The sequence below is a fragment of the Spermophilus citellus genome (assembly GCF_964194105.1).
Source record: "Spermophilus citellus genome assembly, chromosome: 15".
Classification (NCBI taxonomy): domain Eukaryota; kingdom Metazoa; phylum Chordata; class Mammalia; order Rodentia; family Sciuridae; genus Spermophilus; species Spermophilus citellus.
This window is the reverse complement of record NC_138195.1, coordinates 73,526,786-73,539,626: the sequence shown is the minus strand read 5'-3', so window position 1 is coordinate 73,539,626 and position 12,841 is coordinate 73,526,786. Positions and strand designations below refer to the sequence as shown.

Sequence of the window (12,841 nt, the reverse complement as noted above, 5' to 3'; positions counted from 1 at the left end):
GGTCCAAGAAGCCCCAAGGTAAAGATTTAACAAAAAAAAAATAATAATCCAAGCAAATGATATCTCTTAGGGTACCTAGCAGAAACAAGTAAGGGAGCTGCTCTTATCCTGGACCCTTCCCAAGTTCCTAAACAAAGGATTTTTATTTATTTATTTATTTATTTATTTATTGGTACCAGAGATTGAACTCAGGGGCACTTAACCACTGGCCCACATCCCCAGCCCTTTTATTTATTTATTTATTTATTTATTTATTTATTGAAAAAGAGTTTTGCTAAATTGCTGAAGCTGGCTTTGAACTCATGATCCTCCTGCCTCAGCCTCCCCAGTTCATGCCCAGCAACAAAGGCTTTCTTAAAATGAGCTCACAATCCAAAATCAATCAAGCGCTCTCTCTCTCTCTCTCTCTCTCTCTCTCTCTCTCTCACACACACACACACACACACACAAAATCCACCATGAAGGAAGTCAGCAGTCACAACTAACAACAGAAAAAAAATCTCAAGAACTTCAAATAATAAAATACTCAGATAAAGAATATACAATGTATTTTAAATTAAGTGAAGACATAAAGGAAGGAATAAAATATGAGGAAAGATCAACATAGTGTCAACAAAAATCAGACACATGTGAAAAAGAATCCCTAGAAAATAAAAATAAAATTATTGGAAATAAAACCTCAGTGACTATTAGCAGATAAGCACACTTTAAGAAGGAATTGATGAGCAAGAAGAAAAAGCTAAGAAAATGTGACACGCAAAAAAAAGAGAGAGAGAGAGAGGAAAATATCAACAAGGTCTGGAGGTAAGGAAAAAAATAAGAAAACCCAACACATATCTAAAAAGGGCTCCAGAGGAATAAATAAATAAAGAGAATGAAGGAGAGACTGTAGAAGACAGAGGAAACCTCAGACTCAGGAAATCAAGTGAGTTCTGAGCTTAGTAAGTAACATTAAGTTCACACCAAGATTCACTGTGCTGAAACTCAAAAGCACAGAAGGCAAAAAGAAGATCGAACAATCAAACCAAAGAAAAGGCAGGTTTCCTCAAAAGCAGCAATAATTGAAAGGGTAAAGTTTCTAAGCTGCAAAGCCTGAGTTAAAATGTAAAGGACCAGGCATTGTAAACCTGCTTCTAAACTGCAAAGCCTGGGTTAAATTCCTGAGGCAGTTAAGACAATGCCCTACTGGCTATTTGGTTGTTTAATAACTTAGGACCCTTGTAGCCCGGCACGTAGGCATTCAAGGCCCAAACCAATCAGTTTGAATGTGTACCCCGCTTAGGAGTGACCAATCACCCCCCGCCCAGCCTGTTCCCACCAATAAATGTACTAATCAAGTCTAAGAATTATTGTTTGAAATTCCCGCCGTGTATGGTGATTTGTTAAAGGAGACTATGATGTGTATAAAGTCCCTGCCCTCCCCAAAAAGTGTACTTAAGTGCTCAACCCTTGCCCAGGGCTCTGGGCTGCTCTCTCTTCCTGAGTGAGCCTGGAGCCTCAGCGCGCTGAATCAGGATCCTCAATAAAAATCCCCTTATGCTTATTGCATGAAGCTGGTCTCTTGTGGTCTCTTCCTCTGACGTTTCGCCGGTCCCTTACATAATAATTAGATGTACAGCCAACTTCTCAATAGATCACTAGAAACTAGGACACGAAGGACCAATATCTTCAAAGTGCAAATAGAAAATAGAATCCCCAAGTAATCTTTTTACAAATAGGCCAAAATTTTTTTTTTTCAGAGAAGCTAAGGAGAGTGGCAACCACTGCAGAACAGATCACTGAAAGAAGGATGAAAAGATGTACTTCAAAAAGCAAAGAGAGGAAAACTGGAGATGTAGAGAAGGAGAAGACCAAAGAATCAGGGTACAACTTGGTAAATCTGAATACACCAATTCCATAAAATAATAATGACAATGATCAATGTTGGGAACACTGGGGTGACTGGCATTAAAGCACTGCATGTGCTACTTGTAAGAAGAGTAAAGATGCTGATCAATTTTAGATGTGTTAAAGTTTGATGTCAACAGCACGTGTCAAATTTTTAAGGGAATCCAAGAGAGAGACAGAGATGAAATTAGGAGAGCATATTTAATGGAATCCAAGAAAAAGAAAATTGCATGGAGTGATGGTGACTCTTTGGAAAAAGAAACAAATAGGACGAAGGCATAGGCAGAAACACGGAGGAAAAGGAGACCAGAGGAGAGGGGAAGAGGGAATAAGGAGAACTCAATCTAATGAAAAGCAGGATTAGAGGATCTTTTTGAGCACTAAAAAACAAACAAACAAAAAAGTCAGGCTAAATAATATAAAATAAGAAGATAGAAAAACATCTAAGATTCTCAATAAACATCAGTGAATTAAACACACCAATAAAAAGATAAAAATAGCCTAGCTGGATTTCTTTTTATTTACAAGAGATTTACCTAAAATATAAGGACACTAACATTGTAAAAGTATAGGAAAAAAACATTTTTTAAATCCAACTGGTGGAGCTATACAAACACCAGATTCATTTTTAAGTTAATTTCTATTGGGAGCACTCTTTTTTAGTTTTTTATAATGCTGGTGCATTATAATTATATGTAGTAGTAGGATTTGTTGTTACATGTTTGTACGTGCAACAACATAACAATATAATTTAGTCAGTTTGAGTCCCCAGTACCTCCCCTGTCCCTCTCCCTGATCCCCTTCCTCTTCTCTACTGATCTCCTTTCTCTTTTCATGAGATTCCACCTCCTCCCACCCCACCCCCACCTCTGCATCTTTTTTTCTTTCTCTCTCTCTCTCTCTTTCTCTCTCAAGCTCCAAATTTGAAAAAAAATATATGACCATTGACTTTCTGAGTTTGGCTTATTTCACTTAACATAAGGCTCTCAAATTCCATCCAAAGGGTGGGGCAGTGGGGGGGGGGGGCCCACTGGTCTTGTAAAATACTAAAGGCACAATTCCAGAAAGAAATAAAATCTGTAAACCTTTACTCACTATTATGATCCTAATATAAAGTGTACTTGAAGTTTAAAAATGACAGAAGTTCAAAGAGAAGTAGACAAATCCTCAAACTTTTTTTCAGTCATTCGGCAGACCAAAAATTGGGAAAAGTATGGATTTGGACAATACAATTAACAAGGTTGTTCTAATAAACAAATATAGAATCCTGACCCCTGAATATTTAGGAACTTTTTCAAACTCAAGGAACAGTTATAAAAACCAACCACTTAGCTCACACAACGCAAGTCTCAAAAATTTCAAAGAGCCAGGAAGTGGCACACGTCTGTAATCCTAGCAGAGGCTGAGGCAGGAAAATCTTGAATTCAAAGCCAGACTAAGAAAAGTGAGGTACTAAGCAACTCAGTGAGACCCTATCTCTAAATAAAATACAAAATAGGGCTGGGGATGTGGCTCAGTGGTCAAGTACTCCTGAGTTCAATCCCTGGTACCCGCCCAAAAAAGTTTCTTTTCAAAGAATCCACCTAATACAGACCACAATGAAAAAAAGTGAGAACACGTAGAAGATAACTTAAACACAAACATATTCAGAGACTCTTAAATGTATTTTTAATTATCGTAAAAGAAACTGCAGATAGTTTTTAAGACTTACTCTCAGAGGAGAAATAATTCTGAAAATAGGAAATGTTTAGAACTCAATGAAAACACCATTTATCAAAACCTGTGGGAAGGAACTAAAGAAATTACTTAAAGGATATTTTATAGCTTCAAATGCTTATATTTTTTAAAAAGAAAAGACTGGGGATGGGGATGTAGCTTAGTGGTAGAGTGCTTATCTAGCATGTGCAAGGGTTTGGGTTCCCTTCTAAGAAAGAAAGTGGGGAGGATAGGAGGGGAGGGAGGAGGGGAGGGAGAAGGGGAGAGGAAGGGGAGGGAGAAGGGGAGGTCAGGGGAGGGAGGAGGGGAGAAAGCAGGGGAGGGGAGACTGAATGTTAATGATCTGGTTGTCAATCTTAAGAAGATAGAAGGACAGAGTAAATCCAAAGTATGTAGAAGGAACGAAATAATAAAGCTATAGCCCCAGTGAGATATAAAACACACTTACAATAGAGTTTTGACCAAACTCGAAATGTGATTCTTTTTAACATTTCTAAATGGTGATAACAGAAGAGGCAGGGTAGTGAAGTGGCAGGAAGTGCTGGCTCTAGAGCCACAGGCCTGGGCTGAATCCCAGCCCTGCCCCTTACCATTGCATGGCCTCAGGGCAGTGCCCGGTGGCTGGCATCTGAGGAGCCACCGCTCAGACTCTGGACAGCCAATGCCCTGTGCCCACACACCCATTGCTTTCCCCTACGGCAAGACTTCCCAAGTTGTGGACTCTGACCCAAGGATCGTCTTTTCCTGATGAAAATGGGTATTACTATCTCCACCTTGCAGAAGGGAGAACTGAGGTTTGGATAATATATGCAATTCCCCCCAAATCATGGAACCATCAAGTATTGGGACTGATTCAAAGCCAGATTCCCCCCAATTTAAAAGTCTGCAATCTCAGCCATTCTGTGAGAGAAGACAAAAATCCCTGGTGGCCACTCAGGGTGATGATGCTCAGGAAAACTTTACTATAACAGCTCGGGAGGCTGAGGCAAAAGGATCGTGAGTTCAAAGCCAGCCTTAGCAACTGCGAGGCACTAAGCAACTCAGTGAGACCCTATCTCTAAATAAAATACAAAATAGGGCTGGGGATGTGGCTCAGTGGTCGAGTGCCCCTGAGTTCAATCCCTGGTACCCCCTAAAAAATTAACTAATTAATTAAAATTAAAACCAACTTTACCGTATACCCAATATTAGGGGAAAATCTCTCTTTTAAGATCAAAGGTAAAATAGCAGGGGGCAGATGCTGCTTAAAAATGTCTATAAGTCCCTACTCCTACTAGGTAGATTATAGGCTTGGGAATGAGAAATAATATGAACAATTCTCATATTTCTTAGACACCATGGAGAATGCTAAAATCTTTCAACATCCCTCTCCAAAGGTTCTACTATTGTCCCATAACACAGATTCAGAACCTCCAGTGCAAAGAAGTTAAATTCAAATAGCTACAAATCGGGGGAGGCAGGATTCCCACCCAGGCCATCTGAATGACACTGTCATTCTTATCCAGGTCAACCTCCTGGGCCCTGACTTCTCGGTCCATCCCTTGGAGATCACAGTACCCAAGCCCTGGACTGGGAAGAGCAGAGGAGACAGGCAGGCCAGCCCCCACCCAGCACAGCCTCTGGCACAAGGTAAGACCGGAGAAGAATGAAGAGGGCGGGGCTGAGGGTAAGGAGGGGTAGAAGTCACAGCAGGTGTCTCTACAAGGACACAGGCCAATCAGCTCCAGGAAAACTTCCTGCATCGGATCTCCAAAGGCGGCTTTCCATTTCCTGAACACAGACCTTCACGAGGACGGCTCATTGGTGCGGCACGTGAAGGCTTGTTTTCAAAATCAAAATCACAGCATTTCATATTATAGGAAGATAGGAAGAAAAGTATTTAAAAGGATCTGTCAAACAGAGCTGTAGGGAAGCGAGGAAAAAGAAATGCTCACATTACCCGATTGCAGTGAGTCTAGCCTTGAACTTAATTTTCCAGAATTCTTGAAATATCAGTGATCACAGCAGAAAAGAACAATTAATCAGGCCGCGTTTGTTCCCTATGTGTGAGTCGCTGTTGCCACCTACAGGTAAACATGGGGCGTGCAGCGCTGCGGAACCGCTCATCCTCAGGACAGAGCCCTGGAGAAGGAGGCTCTGGGGAAGTGGTTTGTTTGCAGGATGCAGAAAACGCAATGATACCTGAAGGAGCAGCTCTTTCTCAACCACCTCTTCGGTCTTGCTGATGAGGCGCTTCTGCAAGGTGTGAATTTTCTGTATCATCTCAAAGGTACTGGGGTCGCTGGCCTGTCCAAGGGGAAGAGCAAAAACCGGCTGAGAGGTCATCAGTTTCAAAACACCAAGGTCCCTACGTAAAATAATTATTGTTTTATCGAGATCTCCTGCAAAGCCACAGCATCAATGTAAAGAGAATTAAAACAAAACAAAGCATGACAGGTGGGATAGTCATAATTACCTGCCCACCACCCCACCATGGTTTTCCAATGTCTTATCTAGGGATCTAGTTCGCCAATATATGGGAAATGGGTGTGTTGACTCCACCAATAGGAATAATGAGAATAATGACAGTGACTGTATATGAGACCTGACTCTCTGTCACCATCGGTACACTGGGCTGCATTTCCTACAACTCATTTTAGCCATATAAGACAGTATTTGTCTTCCTTTCTTACAGATAACACAACTGGGGCTCAGAGAAGTTAGGTCATTTGCCCATATTGGTGAAGGCCAGAGCTGAATTCAAGGCCCACACACACCAGGCTCCAAATGCTGCTGCTGTAGCTCAATCCCAAGGTCAGAGGCTGTCCCTCCCAGCTCCAGTTTCCATAGGAATGAGCTTTGTTCCCTCAGTTTTAGGATCCACTCCCCTTTAGTCACCGTCACCAAGAAGATTCAATACAGTTCCCCATGGGGATAGCTACAGGGTGGGAATCTCTGCTAATAACTGGCTGCAGAATGCGGCCATGGTATTTCACTCCTGGATGGAGTTATCAACCTATAAGGCTCTGATGTCTCTTCAATTGTTATCTGTGCACAATTTGAACAAGACCTATGGTTATAAATTGATCCATTGTCCTCCAGTCCGCCAGCCAAACCTTCCCTCTCAACTGTTCTGACGTTTTGAATTAATCTAGCAAGCTAAATATTTTTAACTGTCTCCCAGAGTCTTCATTTTCTAATTTTTTAAAATAGAAATTGACGCCGAGTTGGAAACTTGAAAGATCTGCTTGAAAACACACGGAATAAACTAATGTGATGGCAAATGGATTTAAACACTTCAGCTCCACTTCCCCGGACAGATCCACACGGTGGCTGAGCTAGTAAACGAGACACCACACTTGGCATGTGAAGAGGAATAAATGAGGGTCAAAAAAGGGGAAATTAAAGAGATGTTGTTGACTCTGACTTTGAGAAGCACTGAGCAGTGCCAATTGATACCCATATATTGGGACTAGGTCTGGCACACATCTCTTGGCAGGACTGGATGTTATTAAAATCCAGGCCTCATGTTTACATAACAATTTATAATGCATTAGCCTTAATGCTTTCTTCATTAAAAGGAAAAAATAAAAATGAAAAACAAAAACCTAGTTAGCTGATTTTCCAGCCTGCCCTGATCTTTCTTGTATCATAGACTTATCTTTCTCAACACCCTAATTGTTCATTTACTGGAATCCCCTTCTGGCACCCACGTTGCTTGGTACAACCAGGAGAGTGCCCTCTTTTTCTTGAATAAGAAGAGTTTATCTTTAACTGCTATTTGCAGTGCTGGTGGTAATGTCCACCAGGAACTCATAAAATATCAAACGAAATTGATTGCCCATCTTCTACCTCTAAGACTTTGGCTATGTCCCCAGATCCTAAAGGGTTTGGCTAGAGCTTTGCAAAGAGGGCTCTTTAAAAAACCATTTTTCATGGAAGAAGGAAAAAAAAATAGAATGCAAAGACCAATTGAAAGATGATTAAGATGCTGGTGGCCCACGTAGCTAAAGGCCATTAGCAATCCAAGATGGACAGGCAGTTGAGGGATAACTGGTGGACCACAAACTCCCTAAACAAGAAAAAGAAATGGCAATTGGTAAAGCCAGTACACAGCTTCTACTGGGTCTTTTTTCAGGCAGAAAGGATTTCGTTCCAGACTTTTAAAACAAAACTCAAATGAATTCAAATGGAGCATCTGGTTCTGGAATAACCCAATTTGCATTGCAGCCAGTCTTACATTCTAGGTGACAATTTGCAGAGCATTAAATTAAAGGGCACTTCTTAATTGTGCTTTAGGTTAGAAGCCTCCAGCAGGGTAGGAGAGAAGATGGGGGAGGGGAAGAACATTCCAGCAGCTGTTACCTCGAGCTTCCTCCATCTGTGCACATTCATGGGGTTCTCCAGTTCCTCCTCCAGGGCTCTGCAGCGGGTCCTCTCCTTTAAGAATTCTCTTTGCATGTGAAAAAACTCCTGCCTGAATAACACAGACTTTCTTTTGCAAAGAAATTCTCTGCCCATTTGATCCCCCACACACACACACACACACACAAACACAAGCTAATGCCTAGTCTTTTTTATTTTTTATTTTGAGGCGGGGTCTTAAGTTATCCAGACTGACTACAAATTTGCAATCTTTCTGCCTCTCAAGAGTCTCTGGGATTACAGGCATGTGCTACTGTACCCAGCTGAACATCATCTCTTTAAATGGCCACATCCATACTACATCTTGGGTAGAAAGTTGGAATTCAGGGGACTTTTGTGAACACTGAGACCAGCCTCTCAAATCTGGTTAAGGCGTAAATGATGTCAGTTCTTGCAGAGCTCAGAGAATTGCCTTCGCTTTAAACAACAACAAAAATGTGACAGGCTTTAGAATATTGATTCTGTATATTCACGGAATTTAGAAGTGTGTGAAATGAAGGAGGTGCAGAGGTGAATTATGAGAGCTTCAATATACTTTTCAATGTTTCTAAATGTTTGTACAGTACAGTGAATGAGCACACAGCCCCTAACAGAGCTATTGAGGCACAGGGGACCACCTGGCAGCAGTCAGGCCTCCACCTCCACCCTCACTGCACGCCACACATTGGGATCATGGGTGGAGGGGGGGTGGGGGGGGGAGAGCTCTGACAACATCCCTTTGCCTGAACCCAATTCCAGAGGGACTCTGCTTGGTCCGGTTTGATGCAGGGCTTGGACTTCATGGGGTTTATAGTTCTACTGGTAATATTCCTGTGCAGCCAGGACCAGGAGACAATGAGTCAGGATTTGGGAGATCTTCTACCTGGCATTCCCCAACCCTAGCACACAGGTGACTGAAAAAGTCCCAGGCACCAGCTCTGCCGCAGACATACTTGCAAAATCTTCAGGAATCTCTAGTTAATAGGACTGTGCTGCAGCCGTCCTCAGGATCCTGTGAGCTACCTGTCACCCTATCAACCAGAAGTTTGGTTGGGAGGTGGAGAAGCAGCAAGCACTTGCATTGACAGGAGCAATGAGGACATTAATGTCTGTCCTCGTCTGCTCTGGGTGTGCAGATCACTAATGCTAAGCCATTTCTTACTTAATTGCTTCATTTAAACCAATAATACAACTTCCCCTCATTAGCAAGACAACCCATTCGAATTAACTGCATGAGGTTCACATGAGATAGGGAGCCCAGAACAAGGTGCTTAGAATTAAAAGCATATTTGTAACACTTCGATTCTCTAGGGTGTCTTTGGAAGAAGAGGGCAAAATGTTGGCTACCATGTTTGATGGCTTGCTTTCTATTAGACTTTGTGCCAGGCACATTACATTTGTTTTCATATTTTATTGTAACTACAAGTCAAAAGCTCAGAGAAGTTTAGTGATTTGCGCAAGGTCACACAAGGCTGAGATTAGAATTCATGACTGCTTGCTCCCAATCTGTATCAAGTTGTCTTCTCATTGAAAAGAAAAATAAAACCCATTGTCCACAAACTAGCACTATTGAATAGAAATGGGTAAAAGTTTGTCCTCTATGGGTGTCATAAAAATAACTGGTGGCTGATAGTCCTGGAGATCTTTCAATAGCTACTTAGAATGAAGCCATTTGTCTCTACACTGTCAATGGTAGTAAAGGTATGAGTGATTCTCTAAGCTCTTCTTTAGATTTCTTTTCTGAATTTCCCATGTTTTCTACAATGAATTTACACTACTTTCATTACCCGAAATACAAGCAATTCTTAAAAAGATTAAGAAAAAAAAAAAGTATTGATCCATCCCTGATGGTGGCTGTCTTAGTATTCCTGAATATATTCCCTATGTCTAAATATCAAAACTATCTTCTAATTCAATTAAATTAAGAAGCAGATCCAAACTGTGTCCTTATCAGGAGTGGTCAAGGAGATTCCTCTACAAGCCCCTGGAGAATACGGACAGCTACTGGGAAAAGATCAGATGCTCTTATTTGGTTTCCTGCAGCTCCCCATATAAAACAAAGTACTGTTTTCCCCAAGGAAAAGTAGATCTCAGGCACCTCAGATTAAAAAAAAAAAAAAAGACGAAGATACACACTAAGCTAAAGTAAAGCTGCAAAAGATAAATCAAGAGTGAGAGAGAAAATCTGACTACCTTCTAGAAAACAGATTTGCAAATAGTGGTAGAATTAAAATTTCCACCTACCTCTTTTCATCCCATATATAGTTCCAAGAACAAAGTGTAAAGTTACCCGGATGAAATTTAAATATTGCTGCTCCACCCCCTACACACTGCCTTATTAAAGAAATTCACCTTTTTTCATTGGGGAAAGAAATTTTTCTGAATCATGACTAGTTGGTGTTTGTGATATGACTTGAAATGTCCTTTTTAAAAATCCAGAATCATTCTTTTAAATATTTTTTTTTTTTTTTTTTTTTGGTACCAGGGATTGAACCCAGCAGCACTTTAACACTGAGCCACATCCCCAGACCTTTTTTTTTTATTTTTTATTTTGAGACAGAGTCTCGCTGAATTGCTTGGGGCCTCTCTAAGTCGCTGAGGCTGGCTTTGAACTCGTGACCCTCCTGCCTCAGCCTCCGAAGCCACTGGGATGACAGGCATGTGCCACCTTTTTGCACTTGCCCAAAATCCCTTGAAAGGAAACAAGTTCGTTTTCGTTTTGCCTGGTGGGCAATGTAGGGTGGGATGGGAAAGTTCTTAATCTTTCTTGGCTGATAATTTCATCATGCAGAATCCATTTATCCAATTAATTTGATGAAGACTTTCAATGACCAACAATCGTGAGAAGCTCCCCGCAGAGTGCCATGCCCTTACCAGTTACCTGAGTTCCTCCACGTTAGCCACGCTCCTGGCGAGAATCCCCTTCTCCCTGCGAAGCTTCTTGATCTCAAGTTTGAGGATCCGCATGTCCTCTACCCTCTGGTTGTACTGGCTTTCGCCCTTATTCATCACCGACTGCTGGATCTTGATCTTCTCGTAGAGCAAAGCTAACTCGTCATTGCGCCGAACAAGCTGAGACCCCAGGATGTCTCTCTCGCTGATGACCTAGAAACGAGGGGAAGGGGCCCCAGGAATGGAAAAGTCACGCTTTTCATTGTGGCTGCAGCCTTCATTCAGCCCACGAATATCTAGCAAATGGCCATGTGGGCGCCACGTGCACCGGCCACTGGAATCACCTGCTAGACCCTCAACACTGGGCTCCTCCCACTAGAGTTGGGGTCCCTTTGAAACGAGAAACCACTGTGCAATAAATAATTTGTAATAATGTTAATAGCCCAGCGGTCCAAAATTTCTTGGCCTGTGGGTAGATCATTTTTGTTTGATGGTATATTTTTTCCAACCCATTTGTCATTTTTTGTTTTGTATTGTTTTGGTTTTTGTTTGTTTGTTTGTTTTGGTATTAGGGATTGAACCCAGGAGCACTTTACTACTGAACTATATACCCAACCCTTTTTATTTTAATTTTGAGACAGTCTGCTAGATTTCCCAGGCTGGCCTCAAAGTTGCAATCCTCAAGCCTCTAACTCTCAGGGCCGCTCCAACCCGTTTGCTTTTTGATGTTTAAATTTCAACAGTCTGGTCAAGTACCACCACTTCTTAGCGTTCTTGTAGGGACTAACTTCTCTCTGCCAGGTCCTTGAAATCATTTACGTTTCTAAGCCCCACACTACACATTTGAGTTTCTAGCTCCCAAATATGTAATTATTAATTGCAATTACATATGAGCTATTATGTTGCCCTGGAATGTAAGCTCATTGAGAACAGGGAACTCGTGCTTCTCTTGACCAAAGTGTCCCCTGTGCCTGGAGAAGGGACCGATGCCTAAGAAGTGCTTGTAAATACAAGCCCATCAAATGAGTTACTATTCCATCCCCAATCAACAAGAGATGGGCCTCTGCTGCTGACCTCCCAATAAGGCTGGCATTGCTGAAAGAGGACAGAGGAGTCATAAAAATTGGAATTGATCACTCGTGACTGTGGTTGAGAGTCTGATGAGGAGACTCTACCTGGTCTAACTCCTTCTTCTGCCTCAATCGTTCCCCATCAGCCTCGGCAATGATTCGCAGGAGTTTTCTCTCCTCGGCCTCTTGCTTTTCAATGAAGTGTTTCGTCTCCAGGGCTTGTTGTCTCAGCTTCTGCAGCTCCGCCTGAGAAAGAGTAAACGATGTGAACAAATTTCCTTCAACAGCAGCACAAACCAGGACTACAGGGCCCAGGTTTAGATGCCCAGTTAGGCTTATGCTTTCTTTGATGTTTCATTGAACGTGATTTGATCACTCTCACAAGCCCAACAGAGACCTACAACACACACACACACACACACACACACACACACACACACACACACATGCATGCAGGGGCACTGACAAGGAAATAGCAATGCCCCATATCAGTGACGGTGTTTTTCTGTGAGTTGTGCCCTTGAGGGATTCCTCTCACTTGTCTGTGTACATGTAGCTTCATTGGTATTCCACAGCGTGGCTTCTCTCACCAAGAGAATTCACTAAGAATAGAGCAGAGGAAGATGCAGGGGTGAGGACAGGCTTCCATTCCAGGCATGGCCCTAACGCCACCAGTACATTCACTGCAAAGCAAGAGCCCAATGCAAGCAGAAATCAAATTAGCCAAAAATAATTTGAACTACTACTATGTGTCTATCTAATGGAAGCAGCCTGATGAGAAAGAAGGGCCAGACTCAGCTGTGAGCTCTCTGATAATGTGTCCCTGATGACCCATCTATAAAAAGATGTAAGCCCCCAGGCACAGTAGCGCATGCCTACAATCCTAGCGGCTC

General features: G+C 42.1%; 1 protein-coding gene across 1 annotated transcript in view; it reads right to left on the bottom strand.

Moving 5' to 3' along the window:
- The window catches only part of CFAP58 (cilia and flagella associated protein 58), a gene marked incomplete at both ends in the record, with an annotated part of 105,432 nt that overhangs the window by 41,888 nt on the left and 50,703 nt on the right, over positions 1-12,841 (bottom strand). The window contains 4 exons of the mRNA XM_081268244.1: positions 5,785-5,889; positions 7,948-8,059; positions 10,868-11,091; positions 12,054-12,194. Coding sequence (XP_081124370.1) covers positions 5,785-5,889; positions 7,948-8,059; positions 10,868-11,091; positions 12,054-12,194 — 582 coding nt within the window. The remainder of the gene's footprint in view (positions 1-5,784; positions 5,890-7,947; positions 8,060-10,867; positions 11,092-12,053; positions 12,195-12,841) is intronic.